This window comes from Hemicordylus capensis, chromosome 3, assembly GCF_027244095.1.
Source record: "Hemicordylus capensis ecotype Gifberg chromosome 3, rHemCap1.1.pri, whole genome shotgun sequence".
Taxonomy (NCBI): domain Eukaryota; kingdom Metazoa; phylum Chordata; class Lepidosauria; order Squamata; family Cordylidae; genus Hemicordylus; species Hemicordylus capensis.
In genome coordinates, this window is record NC_069659.1 from 151,990,070 (window position 1) to 152,007,878 (window position 17,809).

A 17,809-nucleotide genomic window follows, 5' to 3' on the forward strand; every position below is an offset into this window, starting at 1 on the left:
TAAGGTTGTAATCCACATGTTGGAGGATGTTTGCACATGTAAAGATTATATACCTTTGAAAGGTTGTAGAGCTAGATACCTACACTGTTTTCAGAACTCATTATTTTTAATGTCCAATTTTACATGATTTTGAAAGGGCTGAGTCATAGATTAATTATTTCAATCCAGCAGTACTAACCTGTTCTTCTTATAGTTACAGGTTTGCATGGAGAGACGTGTTTTGGGCAGTATACAAATATGTTAAATAAATACATAATAAAATAAAAGGACTCCAACCATCCAACATGACTCATATACAATGCATTCCCTGGCTTACATTGGATCTACACTAAATTTAATGAGATTTGAAAGTGAGCTATGACCCTTTGGATCATTATGCCCTTTCCAATATGACACACCTGTGCTGAACATGTTGCTTGCCCTGAAACAGAGGATGACATCCAGACTAATCCTGGGCTGATGTGCCAGGGTTTCCATCACTGCGGTTTTTAGCAATTTGCACTCCACCTTACCATAACCACCTATACGTCCTGAAGGCTATGTCCCTAAGGGTTGGGGTATCCTTAGGGATATAATTTCTGGAGGCATAGGCAGAGGGGAGGGGAGGGGAGGGGGGTGGTCCCTGAAAATCACACTGTGCCACTCCCCCAACCGATTGACAAAAACTCCTGGCATATCAATGCAGGGTCTGGATATTGGCCAGACCATATACAATATATTAAGCCTCTACAGTTGACGAGCCAAACCTCCTTCCCCTTTGTGGCCAGAGCATGGCTGCCAATATCATGGGGTTTCCCACCTTCTAGCCATGCAGTGCATTGTGGAAACGTTCTCTCCACTCTTGAAAGCCTTCCTGGCTCTGAGCTTGCCATTGTGGTGCTCGTCTGGGAGCAGAGATTGCAGATCCCAATGGAGGCTCTGCTCGTCTGACCACAATGAGGTAAGGACTCTTCCCAGCCCCAAACTACCCGCTTCTGAACGTATGCTATGTCAGTAGCTTCAATTCAAACCACCTACTTCTGTGTGCTATGTCAGTAGCTTCAATTCCACCTTGCTTCAAGAGCAACTCTGAGCAACGTTTCAGAAAAGGGAGTATCTAAGCAATTGTACATACCTAGTTAAAAAAATCAAGGCTCTCTTCATCACATTCTCCACTTCAAAGCACTATGCAGCACTCTAGTGATATCTTCCATTTGTGCAGGAGAGACTTAAAATCTGTAATCTGGTAATAAGCAGGTTGAATACTTCCCAGAGGAATGATGCACAAGGTGGACTGCAGTGACCATCGGAAGTCTCTCGGTTTTTCCATCGTTGCTTAAGAAACCCAAAGCACGGTGAAAATCTTTGCAGCTGAATCCACCACTATTTTGAGTTACCTGAGGAACAGAAAGACATGGCAAGGGTATGTGGAGGTTTTCTGAGGTGGCACAACAGTGGTAGTCCTATGCTAATGTCTCATTCACTGCAGTATGTTGCCGAAATACTGCAACAACTGGGGCATCTAAAAACCACTGAGAGCCGGATCAGGGGTGGTGGGGAGACATGGGATGAATATACGCAGTATTGGTGGCAAGTTTATCCTGGTCTTTTGGCAGGACAGATGGCTTACATGCACATTGCGTAAAGCACTTGGTAAATGGTACTGTATAGTATCCTACTGTCATTTGGTACCAGTTTACAATGTTGGCTATCACTGCCATATGGCTTGAAGTTAGTTTAAAAGCTACAAAAATACCACTTATCTGGAGAAAGGTTATGTCCAGGAAGTTCATGCTTTGAGAATATGAACTTCAGTTTGTACTGTATGTCAGACAATATTAGTTTCTTTTAAAGTCAATAAAAGCTTATATTTTGTCAAGGAATAGCTTATTTAGAAGGTTTGATTAATATGCTTTGAAAATTAGTTTATTTTGTACAAAACAGATCATAAAAATGCAGTTTAGGTTTCTCCGACAAACCTGTGCTTGTCTGAAATTCTGGCATGCATACAATTAAAGCTACGTTAGTGAGTAACAAACTGTCAGAACAACTTTCAACAAGTGATTACATTAAAAAATTACATATGTAGTTCTGGTCTAATGGATTTAATTAGAATAATTTAAACATTAATTGGAGTCAAAACAAATGGCTCTTCCTAGAAGATCATATCTTTTACTAGATGGCAGGTTCATATTAAGTTTAAATAATCCTATCCTTTGTAGTAATGCTCTTTTCTGCCACACTCTAGAGCAGTGTTTCTCAACCACCAGTCTGTGGACTGGTGCCGGTCCACGAGGCATTTGGTACTGGTCCGTGAGGCATCACTAATTAAAAAACAACCCCCCGCAAAAAACCCCAATTTTGGGCCGGCAAGGGCCACCAGGAGCTCATTTCCAGGTAGCCCTTGCTGCTGGATAACATTCATTTCACTTCCTTGAAATGAACATTATCCAGCTGAAAGGGCTGCCTGGAAATGAGCTCCGGAAAAGTGCTCAAAATTGTTTTTGGGGTAGTGCAGGTGAGGGGGGCGACCCCCTTACTAACTGCTGGTCCAGGAAACTGCGCACGAATAATGTACCGCTCCATGACTCCAAAAACATTGAGAAACACTGCTCTAGAGAGAAACAATTACATAAGGATTAGTTCTTCCATCAGCCTGGCTGAGACCAACTAACTCTGGACTTCTCTCTCTAAAAACAGATTCCATCAGAGGCCATTCTAGCTCATCATATCTAAAGTGATTAAACCTGATTCTGGAATGCTCATGTTTTCCTCTCCCCAATAGTGTCCCTATCAGGCCCTAAACCATTTTGGCAGGGATTTGTACCATGCTAAATGCATAATATATAAAATTGATACTTACCAGTTTCTCAACTCATTTTGCTATAGTTCTTTAAACCTGAGCCTCCACCCAACAAGTCTTCTTTAGTGTCTTAAATGTAAGAGTGATTGTCTTATTCTTGAAGCCAGAACTCTCATTGAAAGTCTCATTCTGAAGTTCAGTGGTCAGTTTTGCTAGTTCAGAAGTGCTTCGGAAGATTTTCCGCACACAATAGACACGTAAGCTAAGCATATAGCTATATCATTTTGTTTTTGAGGTTGAAAAAAGTGACAGTGATTCAGCTCTTTTCTTGAGTAAGTGGGGGTGGGGGTCACCACTTGGAATGGTCTTGATTTTTTTTTTTTTTTGGTGATTTTTTTTCTCTCCATTATCATGGGCCATAGTGTAACTTCATTATTGCTTTTTTCTCTTTTTCCCCAAAGACCATTCCATTTCTTTATTTTTTTAACATCTTAAAGTGATAAGGAGATATATGCAAAGCAGTCATACAATGTATCATTAAAACTCATACGTAAAATACGTACACAAATCCAACAAAAGGCTAATACATAGTAAAGCCTAAGCATACTACTATGCAATATTATGAATACATAACTTTAAAGACTTGAGTTTAGTACTGTTATCTATCATTTCTGAAAACAGTCACAAAGATCTTAAATGCAAACATTTATTCCATACTTGGAATAAAAAAAAAAATGTCTGTGTTATAACAACTCTTGGTCATTTTGTTGTATGACCAATTTCTTAAATTACAAAGAACCCAAAGAATTCTGTAATGTTTCAGTAGAAGTAATAAAAACATTGCATATGCTCTTAATATGATGTCTCTAGCAATCATTTACTGAAATGTAAATGCAACTTGAACATCAATCACTCAAAATACAGGATCAGTCAGCTGCTTGTGTCTTATCTGAAATCCAACTTCATCACTCCTACCCAAACCCCTTGTAGTACAAATATGCCAAGGTACTTTAGGAAATGCTAATGCAACAGAGGTACAGTCCTAGCATTGTCAGTGATCAGCTGAATCATCTTCTCCAAGAGCGAGATTCATTGTCTTCATCATCTTCATCATCATCTTGAAGTAATGAGTCATCTACCAAGGATTCTTCCTGAAACTATAAAGAAAATGCCTAGTAAGACACTGCTTAAGACATTTACCCTAATAAAGAAGTGAGGTTGCTTTTGGATACTTTTAAGACTATATGTAAACTGCAATCACCAACTGAAAAAATGGGAGGAAGTGAAAGAACTATGAAAACCAAAACATTATCTCCAGTCAACAATATTTATTTTATGCTTTAAAAGTGAAGAAAAAGAGAGGAAAAAAACCCTCTATAGACCTAGATATCTACATTTTTATGTTGCAATTCAATTATTTATGTTAAGCTATTATATTGCTGCAAATTATAACACAATAATCTGAACAGCAATCTTAAATTCTTTACAACTTGGTTTATTATGCAAGTGAACAAGTTCTGCTTGCTTTCTCAGTCAAAAAACTAAGCCTATTTGTCTTGAAGCAATTCCTATTTGTCTTGAAAGATAAGAAGTCACAGACAAAAAGGCACACCTTGTGATACTGATAAGCCCCATAAAGAGAGTTCAATCCTGTCCTTTGTAAACACACAGCAAGACAGCAAGCAGGTGGACACAGATGCCAACCCTTGGTTTTTGCAAACAATGGCCATCTTGCCACAAGCTTTCATAATACATACTGCTTACAAATCTATTGTTTCTAGAAATCTATACTGCGAGCTATGCATCCATCTATTTCCATCTACCTGTCCTAAGCTTGTTGGAAAGGACAGGATAAAACCTGAATAAGCAAGCACACAAGCCTGGGCTATCCCCTACTGTACTAAAGTACAACTAATCACAAAAAGTAACTTCAAGGGTTTATTTTAAAAAATTGTAGCCTTTTTGCAATTAACACATACTACTTGTTCAGAACTAGAAATAATACATTCTGAGTGAGAAGTTACAGAAGTAATTTTCATAAATGAAATATGCATCTTCTACACAAAGGTCAGAGCTAAAGACCATAAATAATAGAAAATGTCCTGACATTGGAACAGCAACTCTGACAAAATTTATGGTGAAAGCAATGTAGGTTCTCACTCATAATTTACTCTACAGCTGATAATCTAGGACCTGGCGACTGCAAATATTCTATTCCAACACTCTTGGGTGTCTATGCCAGAAGCAGTTGTGAACTTTTCCTCTTAGGAAAAGCTGACATTTAGGAAATGCAAAATGCTTGAGGGAACTTTGATTGGAAATCCATTATGTATGGGAATTTATTGAAGGGGGAACTAGTAGTAATAGTGAGAGAGAACATAAATTAATATAGCATGGTTAAGTAAACCAGAAAAAGGCCAACACATGCACGACAAGAACCACGAGCAGTAGTAGTTGAGCATCTTTTTAAAATATTAGTTACCAAAAGAAATGATTTGGAAGATATCGGTTTGGACTTTGCCAAAACTATATGAAATGCAAAATACACTATTTCAAAGGAAACCAACTATTCCACTGCAAGAGTATTAAACACATTATTTTATTCATTCATTCATTCATTCAATTTATATCCTGCCCTTCCAAAATGGCTCAGGGCAGTATACAGCAGGATAAAAACAATTAAAACCAGTTAACAATTAAAATCAAAACTATAAAAACAGAATAAAACCAATTTAAACATCCTAACAGCTAAAACCCCTGGAAATCAAGGCAACCATTTAAAACAGTTTACAGTAGTTTAAAAACCCTGAAAGACCAGGCCAAACATATAGGTTTTAAGGGCTCTCCTGAAAGACAGTAATGAACTCAAATTATGGATTGTTGCTGGGAGTACATTCCACAGCCCAGAAGCAGCTACAGAGAAGGCCCGCCTCTGAGTCACCACTGGAGATGGACCTCCTCAGGTGACCTTAACGTGCGGTGGGGATCATGCAGAAGAAGGCTCTCTCTAAGATAACTCTAAGATAATTAAGGCAAGGATGATCTCAAAATAGACCAAGAAAAAGATTGTGCTTCCAATACAGTGAAGAGAAAAAATACTACCAGTCAAGACTTCTACATCAACTGACAGTAATACTTTTACATGAAGACACTCATGTGAGCATGCTATCAAATCTTTTCTTTGTCATAAAGTAATCTGGATGAGCATTCTCAAGTAACTGTTGCAGCCTGCCCTCAGAGCTGTTAGGAAAAAATGGGATAACCCCTAAGCAGAGGGGCAGGACACAAATGCATTAAATAAATAAATGCCATTCAAATGCAGAATACATAAAAACAAAATGAAGAAACACATTAAATAAATCTTAAAATATTGTAACTTAAGTATTGCTCACCATCCTCTCCTGCAGTGTTTGTTCCAGAAGCCATGTTAGCATCTGAACAGAAATATATTCCCCCAAATAGGAGCTCTATGTTCTTTCCAAAATCATTAACCACAATAGCATGTTATGCCAGCTTAAGTCACTACCCTAACGTAAGTATACACACATGATGGGCTGGGACAGGTGGTAAATAAAGGAGCAATTGAGGGTCTTTCTTTCCAAGGATTTTCTTTACTACTTTAATGAAAATGTGGCATATGTTAAACTGTTGTCCTCTATTTTTATTTATTATGTTTACATCCTTTCTTTCTTTTATTAAACTAGAGGTGGCATATACAGGGCTTCTAGGTGATCACCCACCCAGATCTTGACATCTCCTTAACTTCAGCAAGGTGGCTGTATTATGAGCTCTCAGACCATACAACCAGATAATTTTGTCCAAAACTGTTTATGACACTTTCCTACACACCTCATCCGGATGAAATAGGAATCTTTTGCAGCAGGCTACATGTAAATATCTACATAAGCAATCAACCATGGACCATGTTCCAGGACTATTACTGGCACTGTCTTTCTGGTAAAATTTCTATGGTTCCTCCTAAAACCTCTAGAAAGCAAGTGATATTAACAACATATCATTTTAGTGTATTGAAACACTAAAATGGCAGAAAAACACCTAAATGCAAGTTGTTAAACAGCAGGCACTGCCTACTTTAAAAAAATTTTTAAGTCTTATTTTCCTTCATTTCCTTGTGAGGTAGGCTAAAGTCACACACACTCACTTCTTCTTCATCTGGTTCAGTCTCCTCAGTTTCGACTGCTGACATATTTGCAACTGGCTTGTTCCAGGCCAACTTCAGATCTTGCCCTTTAAACCGAGCTCCATGGACGGCAGCCTAGATGGAACAACAACATTTTCCATGAACACTCCTGTAGAAGGAAAATGAATTGCTGCCACTTACCTGAAAGGTCATTCTCCTCAGAAGTATGGGCAGTATCCGTGATGCTGGGTTGCCACCCACTTCTTGCTCCCAGACAGGGCCAATTCAAAGATCTCTCCTCCTCTTAGGAGGCGTGGCAACCCCCGAGTCTACAGTTCGTACACAGCTGCTATGTGCACCAAAAACCAAAACACAGGTCAAATATGTACCGCTATATAAACAGAGTGGAGGACCAATATAGGTTGCCATGCGCCATCAGAGAGCTTTCTGGCACGGGCGGCTGCCCCTCAGGCCTTGGAGATGCTGTGGTGCCCGGGTAGACCAGAGAACTCGAGTGGGGATGGATACTGCCCATACTTCTGAGGAGAATGACCTTTCAGGTAAGTGTCAACAATTCATTCTCCCTCAGAAGAGGGCAGTATCCGTGATGCTGGGACCTACCATGGCCCCTCTTGACCGGGTGGGATCTCTAGTCTGGCCTTAGGTAGAGACTACCTGCTGCAGAACTCACCTGCCAAACGCGGCGTCGGCTGAGGTCCAGTCGTGTATCCTGTAATGACGTACGAAAGTAGATAAGGAGGCCCAGGTAGCTGCCTGGCAGATATCAACCAGCGGGGCTGCGGTGGAAAAGGTGGCTGTGGCCGCTGCGCTCCTGGTGGAGTGACCTGTGACTCTTTCTGGGGCCAGTTCGCCAGATGCCTCATAGGCGAGCTGGATGCAAGCGCAGATCCAGCGGGAAAGGGAGGCTGTGGGAACCTTTTCCCCCAGGGAACCTACCCTGAAGGATATAAAGAGGGAATCACACTGTCGGATAGGCTTGGTGTGGCGCAGGTAAATGCTTACTGCCCTACGCATGTGCAGCTTGTGCCACTCCTTCTCCCTGGGGGAGGAAGGCTTTGGGCAGAAGGAAGGCAGCATTAGCTCCTGTGCCCTGTGGAAGACTGAATTTACCTTAGGGATGTAGGAAGGATCTGTGAGCAACAGAACGTAGTCTGGGAAGACCAGGCACAGTTCCCTGCGCACTGACAGCGCCCCCAGGTCAGAAACCCACCAGGCTGAGGTGATAGCCACCAGGAACAACACCCTGAGGGACAGAATCCTCAGCAGCACCGATCTCAATGGTTTGAAGGGCGGCTGGGTCAAGGCCCTGAAGACCAGGCTCAGGTCCCACGTGGGGAACCTGTGTACCACCGGGGAGTTGAGAAGGGCTGCTCCCTTGAGGAATCTCTGGACATGGGGGTGCGTTGAGAGGGAGGGCGCCCCCTGAACCTATAAGATGGTGGCAATGCTGAAGACCTGCCGCCGAAGAGTGTTGGGGCAAAGACCCTTATCCAGGGCCTCCTGGAGGAACCCCAGGACGTGCGAAACTGAGGCATCAAGCAGCACTACCCACTCTGAATTGCACCACCTCGCGAAGGACCTCCAGCTTGACTGGTAGACCCGAATGGTAGAAGGACGACAGGAGACCAAGATAGTCTCCTGAACCGCCCTGGTGTAGCCGAACAGCTCTAGAGAGCTCTGCTCAACCTCCAGGCATGTAGGTTGAGCCAGTCTGGCTGTGGATGAAAGACTGGCTCCTGCCTGAGAAGGTGTGGGTGGTTTCCCAGAGACATGGGCGGTGCGCTGGACAATGCCACTAGGTCTGAAAACCAGGGTCGGCGGGGTCAGTGAGGCGCCACCAGGATGGCCTCCGCCTGTAGAAGGCGAATTCTCCTGATGGTCTGTGGGATGATGGCTGTTGGCGGAAAGGCATAAAGGAGTCCGAGTGGCCAGGGGTGAGACAGAGAGTCCGCTCCCTCGGCCCACGGAGCCTAGTACCTGGTTAGAAACTGGGGCAGCAGAGCGTTCCTCGGAGAGGCGAAGAGGTCTATCATCGGGGCCCCGAACGCTTGAGCGATCTGGTCGAACACCCGAGGGTCCAGAGGCCATTTGGCTTGGTCGATCTGGGCCCGGCTCAGCCAGTCTGCTACCGTGTTCTGGAACCCCCTGATGTGGTCGGCCTCGAGAGACCGCAGGTTTCTCTCTGTTCACTCCATTAGGTTGGAAGCCTCTCGCATCTGGGAGCGGGACCTGGTCCCTCCCTGCCTGTTGACGTGGGCCTTTGCCGTCGTGCTATCTGTCCAGACCAGCACGTGCCTGTTTCGGAGCAGGGGAAGGAACTCCCTGAGGGAATTCTGAATGGCCCGGAGCTCCAGCCAATTTATGGATTTTTTTCCTTTGGGCTTCGGTCCATTGCCCCTGTGCTACCTGCTGCTGACAGTGGCCGCCCCAGCCCTGAAGGCTGGCATCGGTGGTGACCTGGACCCAGTTGGCCTGCAGGAACTGTACCCCCCTGCAGGCCGGGGGTGAGAACCACCAGGGCAGGGACCGTAGAACCGGGGCTGGTAGGGTTACCCTCAGTTGGGACCTTCTCAGGATGTGGTCCTGGTAGGGCAGCAGGAACCATCGGAGTGGTCGCAAGTGCGTCCGGCTCCACAGCACTATCCCTATAGTTGAAATCATGAGGCCCTGTAGGCGGCTCAGAGAGACAACATCCGAGCGTGGTCAATGAGCTAGGGAACGGCACTGGGAGGCCAGTTTGGACCGGTGATCAGGGGGAAGGAACACCTTCCCCTGGACTGTGTCGATGAGCGTCCCCAAATGAAGGACCCTCGTTAGGGGTGTTAGGGAGCTCTTCTGGAAATTTACAATGAAACTGTGGGTCCTCAGGACCTCCAGGGTGGAGTGGACATCCTCCAGGCCCTTGGCAAACGACCATGATCGGATCAAAATGTTGTCCAAATGGACGCCCCTGGTCCTCAAGTGCGCCACGATCGCCACCATGAGCTTGGTGAACACCCGAGGCGCAGTCGAGAGCCCGAAGGGTAGCGGGGACATGGAGGTATGCCTCCTTGAGGTCTAATGAGAACAGGAAGTCCCCCCTCTGGAGAGCCATCAGGATGGATCAGAGGGTCTCCATGCAGAACGCCCTCCTCCTCAGGAACCTGTTGACATACTTCATGTCCAGGATTGCCCTCCATTCCTCGTTCTTCTTGGGGACTAGGAAGAGGATTGAGTAAACCCCCTGACCCTGTTCCCCAGGTGCGACCGGCTCTATGGCCTGAATGCTGAATAGGTGGTGAATGGCCTCCAGCATCAGCCGATGCTTGGGCCCCTTGAGGGACCGGGGTGAGGGGAGGAATCGGTCCCTGGGCTGACTGACAAATTCCAGGGAATAACCCTGGGAAACAGTCTGGAGGACCCAGGTGTCCGAGCACATCTGAGCCCAGATGCGTGCAAACCTCTGAAGCCTCCTCCCCCCGACCTGTGAGAGTTGCTGCTCCGAGTCATTGAGAGGAATTGCACCTGAGGGCGGGCTTGGCTGGGTGCCCAGGCTGCTGGAAGCATCGTGCTGCGTTGTCCCCAAAGGAGTTCTGGGGTCTGGACCAGGATCCCCTGTCCTGTCTGCCCTGCCGGGGCCGAAAGGAAGTCCTGATGGCCCTGAAAGAGGGAGAAGAGGAAGAGGAGGAGGAGGAGGAGGAGGGAGAGAAGTGTCTGTGCTTGGTGAGCTGGGTCACCGAGGACATGGCCTTTTTCCTATCCTTGGTTTCAATTAGAACGGGTTCTAAGGCCTCCTCAAACAGCTTGCCACCCTTAAAGGCCGAGTTAGCTATGTTAGATCTGGACTTCTGGTCCACCTTCCAGTTTTTGAGCCACAGGTGGTGCCCAACTGTGATGTCTGAGGCCATAGCCCTGGCCGAGAGTTGGGCTGCATGCAAGGAAGAGTCGGCCATAAAAGCCACCGCCTTGTCCAGTTTATTAAGGCCCTGCCTGAGGGCAGCCAGCTCAGGTGGGACCAGGGGTGTTAGCTGCTTAACCCATAGAACCGCTGCTCTGGCGAACATGGAGTTGGCCATGGAGGCCTTGATGGAAAGGGCTGATGCTTCATGTGACCTGTGGAGGGCAGCATCACACTTTTTGTCATCTAGGTTTTTTAGGACCTCGTCTCCGTCCTCGGTCAGCAGTGCCCCTGTTACCAGGGCGTCCACCTCAGCGTCAACCAGTGGGACCTGGAGCTTTCCCATTAAAACTCTGGATGAGGTGTAGAGGCGGCGCACTGCCTGTGGGGGCCCCTTGCATTCACTAGGCTTGTCCCACTCGCTCTGGAAAAGATCCAAGAACAGTTGAGGACAGGGAACAGCCAGCTCTGGTTGCTTTAGTGAGGGAAGAACCAGTGGGTCTCCCTCAGGTCTGGCCTCACTGGGCTGGGTAATGCCCTACAGCCGCAGGCTTTTGCAGACCTTGTGGAGGAGGACGGGAAAATCGGCCTGTGTAAACAGGTGATATTGAGGCTGCTGAGTGGCATTTGCCCCCCCACCCGAGATTTCGCCCTACTCCTGCTCAGAATCGGAGTCCTCGGGGTCCTCGAAGGGGTCCCTGGGGGAGCCGGGCTGTCAGTATCTGGCCACCTGGCAGGGAAGTTCACAGTATCAAACGGAGCTGCAGAAACAAGATACGACTCGGACACAGTTCTTCTTTATCGGGCTTGGCTGCAAGCTGTCAACACGAAAGTTGACAAACGCTGCTTTCCATCAGTGAATAGAAAGCTGGTGACGTAATTTATAGTACAAGTCGAGAGCTCCCAGCTGGCAGGAATTCAAGGCTTATCAGCCCTCTGCAAGAGGTGTTTACTCCTCCTGATAGTTTCAAGCTGAGTTCTTCGCCTTGTAATATGCCTCTGTTGTGGAGTCAGTGGAGGTTGCTTGCATAGCTCCTCTTCTGATTGGTCCGTCACGGTTTCTGCTGCCTCAGGTTGTTGTGCCTGCTCTGAATCATCTGCCTCAGCCGTTTCTTGGAAACTGACAGCTGGGCTCTGCCCCTCAGACACCCCGGCATCGGCTGAAAAGTTGACAGCTTCCCCTTCCTCCTTGCTGTCTGAGATCGAGGGCGTGACACAGGCTGGTGGCAGGGCAACAGAATGGGCGGATCCGGGTCTCGGGGGTGTGCGCGGGTCTCTGTAGGCTTAGCACCCGCTGAAGGTCCCATAGTGGCTGCCGCCATGTTGGGGTCACCTAAGATGGCCACTACCATGCTGGAGGCACCCGAGATGGCCGCCACCATGTTCAGGGCGCCTGAGGAGGCTGCCGTGAGCGAAACGGTTACCAGCCTGGCAGGGGAAGCTGGGGTGTGAGCCACGGCCATGGCGGGAGGCCATGGGAGCTTCCGCAGCTCCTCGGAAACCACGCGGTGCAGAAGAGCCACAAAGGACGGGGGAATCCTCCTCCCCCCCCCCGCCTTGGGCTCCGAGAGGGAGGACACCTGTGAGGCATAGGGCCACTTGTCCAGGGGAAACCCGGGGAGAGCGCCCGCTCCAAAATCCACCCCCAGGTCGTCCGGAGGGCCTCCACCCTCCAGGGTCCCCGCCGGAGCCAAAGTGCCGGTTGACTCACCCGTCCCTGAGGCGGGACTGCCGCCGCTCTTCTTTGCTTTCCCGCTGCCGCCTTGCTTGCGGCCCTGGTTGGCCTGGCGGGCTGCCGAGCACCGGGCGTGGTTGCCATCGCCCACTCGGCCTGGCAGAGAGAGTGCGCCAGAGAGTCCTCTGAGAGGGAGGAGACCTCCCTCTCGCCACGAGAGAGCTCCGCTGCCATTGGCAAGCACTGCGAGCTGCGGCAGAGGAGCTGTGCTGCTTCGCCCCTCTCCCCGGGGAATTTGCTTGCTGGAAAGCCCAGAGAGGGGAGGGGGCAGGAAGGAGGAGAAGAACGAGACCATGTGGCACAGAGGTCGGAAAGGTGCATCCTGCTAGGAGCAGACAGGGCGAAGAATTGGAGACTCGGGGTTGCCACGCCCCCTAAGAGGAGGAGAGATCTTTAATTGGCCCTGTCTGGGAGCAGGAAGTAGATGGCAACCCAGCATCATGGATAGTTCCCTCTTCTGAGGGAGAATATGTACTCTATGATCAACAACCCAAAGGGAACAGAATTAGGATCACAACCAGGAAGTGGTGCAAGCAGCTCTAGACATCCAGGGAGAGATCAAAATGCTGTTCCAACTACTTATGTGTTCCATATGAGGACTTTGGGCTTGTGTATGTAGAACAGCTTTCACCATGTGACATGACCAACCTCTTTGGAACTGAAGGGACTATCAAAACCAGTTTCTGATATGACATGTGGGCTTGCTGTTCAAAGACCTAGAAAATTAAGGTTTATTCAATTTTAATCTGTTATATATCACTTAAATATATCACAGATTATTCTTTCAACACTTAGAAGCAAATAAATGTATATGACAGTATAGAGTGCATCTCTACACTAAAGGTACACAATGCAAAAAAGATAAATGAACTTAAGTCTTGAATTATTTCAAGATGCAGGTAACATTATATGTTGAGCAATTGTTGCTGAGTAATCTGCTCACTCTTGTTTTCCTTTTGAAATATTGATAATTTTTGTTCTTCATATATTATTACTACTACCCAAAACAAGGCATCCTGAAAATAAAATGGGTTGTTGTACCCATTTCATTATGAATGCAATGGATCATGATCCAGATTGTGTGTGTGTGTGTGTATATATATACATGTGTGTTTGTGTGTGTGTGTGTGTACACACACACACACGCTAATACACGTTAGTAAACATAACTTATTCTATCTAAAATCATTCAATTTTCTACCAAGGCTTGGTAATTGAAATGTTAAAAAAAAATTTAACCTATGGGATATTCATGCCTTAAGTACCAGATGCATTAAGTGGCTGCTTTGGAAATAGTATGTTCAAATTAAAGTAACATGAACGAGCATAAATCAGCGTTAGCAACATTCCGAAATAACTGCCACGGTCACAGAAGATTTATAGCACAATCTGAAAGTACAGCATAATGTGAAATGTGGAAACAATTACATGTTCAATGACATCTGAACATGAATTGTGTGATATTAAAGTCCCCAGGTATAAATTTTAAATCTGTACATATAAATTTATGATAAATTTTAAAAGATTCCACACCTATTAAAATAAAGCTAAAGAGTGTTGCCCCCATCCATGGTCTCTTCACAATGTCACACAATTGGACTTTTAAAGAATACTTATACATGACATTTGGGTTTGGAAACAACTTGTAGTATTTGAAAGAAATTACTGCAGCATAAAAATGCAACATATTATTACTAGGGAATTCTCCACTCCCTTCTAAGCTAGAATGTGCATGACCATAAAACTTAAACCTTTTTTCATTCAAGGTAGTAAAATATGAGCTCCCATTCCTTTGAAGAAAGCTTTTATGAAGTTGTAACTGCGTTAAAGATTTATCTTTACCACCAATTACTATTTAAATTATATTTGATTTACTAACAAATAGAAAAGTTAACTTGTAGATGTGTTTTTGTTTGTTTGTTTGTTTATAAATATATATACACAGACACAAAAGTTACAGACGTTCATATATATGAGAATGCCAGTTTCAGGTTTTCCAGGGTTCTGTTTTAGGCTTTTATCATTCATATTCCCTGCCAATTCTTAGGCTTCAAATAAAATCGGAGGATTACTATTAAGACATAGAAAAGTATTAATAATACACACGCATGTATGTCGAGGCCATATGCATGGGTTTCCACAAAATAAAGAAATGCTGAAAGCCTCCTTCAGATACTTTTCCTTGCAGGTAACACCCCATACACCCTCTGCCAAGTATCTATGTTGCAATACACTGATATGCAGAGGAGACTTTTCTTTTTACATACTCATGTTATTTCAGCTGTTTGGGTCTTCACTATTTAATTAAATAATCTATGCAACAATAAAACTGTGTTGAACCAAAACCTAGACACCATACATACAATTACTTGGGAGGAACACAGACCTCTAAGTAATTCTTAAACAGGGTAACACCTGCTAACAGGAAAGCTAGTTTGAAAGAGTATATACTTACTGCTTCAGCTTCAGCTCTGGTCGTGAACGTAATCACTGCATGGAGAGATGAGTCATCTATCTGGCAGTCTTCAATTTCACCATATTGCTTTTTAAGAGGAGAAAAATCATTAACTAGTTGAAATATTTCTGCTCCATGAAAACGCCAGGTTCATGGCATGCAAAGCTTACAACAGTCCTAGTTTGATAACGTCACCCAACAACCCCAAATCTACTATGACAGTGAGACCAAAAAAAACTTGGTAAAGCTCAAAGCCCGACTTAAGGAAAACTGAAGAATGTGTTGTGAAACTCAAGGAAATTTAGCTATCAGGAAAACCATATTTTAAAATTTTGATAGGTTAAAGATACCACTCCAATGATAAATTATAGCATTACAAATGAAAAAACCCAATAATTTCTTACAGACGCTACACTTGAAATTTGACCAGGAATACTGCTTGCTCTGGACTTTTGATCAGACAGTTTCAATTCTTATTTCTAGCTAAGAGCAGTTTCATATTACTTTTTCATGTGGCAATGAACTCAGTGTAAGAAAAAAGGCACTTGTGTTTTTCTATGTACATGTCAGGAAATGACTGTGTACATTGCCTTCCTAACCAATCTATTTGCAGCATACAATCACAGTTGTAACACATTTCAAATAATAATGTATACATGTTAAGGGAAACTGAGATAATTATTCAACGAGACATACAGTAAGTTATGGGCAACTCCAATAATTTTTTAAAAAACGTGTAATTTATTACTTTTTACTTCTGCAGAAAGGTTATAGTAGGCATCAATACAGAGTTGCAATTGCAGGTTTAAGAACAAGCCTCTCCTATCATTTAACATCTTTGTTTACTTATTCTCATATACTCTTTCCACCCCTGCAGAAATATGTTAGCATTTGTCTAAAATAAGCAATTCCTTTAGAAGTTCAAGGTAAAACTTTAATTTACAGTCTTACCAAGTATCTTATTTACACGGATTAGAGCCAAGCTATGGTGAGATGTTAGAAGGTCAAAACATAGCTCATTGAAATCAGGAGAACAGTGAAACTTCTACATACCGCAAAATGAGGAAGGAGATCTTCTCGGTCATTCTCTGTAAAAGCAGAGATTTCGAGTGCCCTTGGCCGGTGATCCACCACGGCATGAACACGAACACCTCTTCCTCGACCCCGGCCTCTTCCTCCCCTACCTCTGCCACGTGACACACCTCGACCGCGAGTATGAACTCCTCTTCCACGACCTGAGGATAGAATTCCTCTTTTTGCAGCCTAGCAAGCAACAATAATACTTCATATTTATACAGTTCTTTAAAATGTTCACATAAATAATGTTATTGTAATCCTTACAGCCCTCTAAGGTAAGTTAGTGCTAGGGATGTGCAAACAGATTTGATTACAAACCTGTTCAAAGTTGAACTGGTTTTGTTTGATGGCTTGATGTAAAGCTGGAATGCGTCCCCCCGCCATACGTGGGGGGGGGTGTTCTGCGATTTTTTTTAATTGCCCCCTCCAAGGGGCTTCTCCGAGGCCAGGGGGGTCTCCCCACAGATGTCCCACCCCGCCAACCTTCCTTATGTATAAAAGCACCTGATTTGGGCGATCCTCGGCCCTTTCTGGGCCTTGCCCCCATCGTGGCAGCCATTTTGGAGGCTGCCAGGCATGCACAATAGGACCCAAGTGGCCAGGTCATGACTGAAGGGTTGAAGTTTGTCCGAACTGGGTGCTTTTATACATAAGGAAGGCCAGCAGGTGGAGGGGGAGCATCTATGGAACCCCCCCCCACCTTGGAGAAACCCCCTCGGAGGGAGTAAGTACAATTTTTTAAACCCCCCCCCCCAAAAAATTCAACCCCCCCTGAGCTGAACCAGGGAGGTTCAAGGGTGGCAAAATCAAACTGGCCCAGTCTGGTTTGGACTCGGACTGAACTGGGCCAGCTGGTTTTGTGCACACCACTAGTTAGTGCTACTGCCCCTATACATCATTTGTTGGGCTGAGACCAAAAGAGACAGTCTTGCCTAAGGCTATTTAGTGAATTCATGAGAGAGGCAAGACTTGAACCAGACATTTCCCGATTCATAGCTCAGTCATGACACTAGCTCTCTTTATAGTACATACATTTTTAAAAACAAACACATCCAAAGTAATTTCATACAACAGTTTTAACATTGTGAGCAGCGAATCTGTGATCCCTTGTCCTCAAAGCAATGTGTTGCCTACAAGTTATCTAACAGGATAGCAGATGCCAAAGCATTAAGTTTATACACTGTAAGGTTACTTCAAAAGTGATGAAACAGGATTTTTTTTTTAAATAACAAAAACTCAGCATACTATCTACTTGATTTCCATATAGTTTTAGTAAAGCGATTACGGTAACTAAGATGGACTTCTGTCCGACAATTCAATAACTCTAGGATTAACACTAACCCATTTTGGATAATAGAGCATTATTTTTAATGATCTCACACGTCTTTAAAGGCAGTGAATGTTTGAAAAAAGACACTTCTATAAGGGGTTACCAGCTTTAAACACCAATAGCGCCATCTATGGGACACACATTAAAATTGCAGCCTTCAAACAGTAATACCAGATTACTTCCACAAATAGTCTACCAGAAGACAAATGCACAGAAATGAAAAGAACTAGGATATCTCTATTCTAAGATAAGAGCTCCACTTTCTTCTCTTAAATACAATGTGTTATGCAGATAACTTTCAATTTGTAAACGACCTAGATTTTTTTTGATAGGCAGTATATAAAATAAATAAACAAATTTAAATTAAGTAAAAAATATACATACAATTTTG

General features: G+C 44.6%; 1 protein-coding gene across 4 annotated transcripts in view; it reads right to left on the bottom strand.

Moving 5' to 3' along the window:
* RBM26 (RNA binding motif protein 26) overlaps window positions 1-17,809 on the bottom strand; it is a 142,049-nt gene that overhangs the window by 22,726 nt on the left and 101,514 nt on the right. For 3 of the 4 annotated variants that reach the window (XR_008318745.1, XR_008318746.1, XR_008318747.1), the window contains 5 exons: window positions 16,065-16,274; window positions 15,012-15,098; window positions 6,945-7,058; window positions 2,843-3,939; window positions 1,115-1,376 (listed from right to left, as the gene is read on the bottom strand). Coding sequence is in view for 1 of the 4 variants with exons in the window: in XM_053305403.1 (XP_053161378.1) it covers window positions 3,850-3,939; window positions 6,945-7,058; window positions 15,012-15,098; window positions 16,065-16,274 (501 nt within the window). In the remaining 3 variants the exon portion in view is untranslated. Of the gene's footprint in view, window positions 1-1,114; window positions 1,377-1,889; window positions 3,940-6,944; window positions 7,059-15,011; window positions 15,099-16,064; window positions 16,275-17,809 lie in introns of those variants that run through there. The other variant, XM_053305403.1, reaches the window with a different exon arrangement.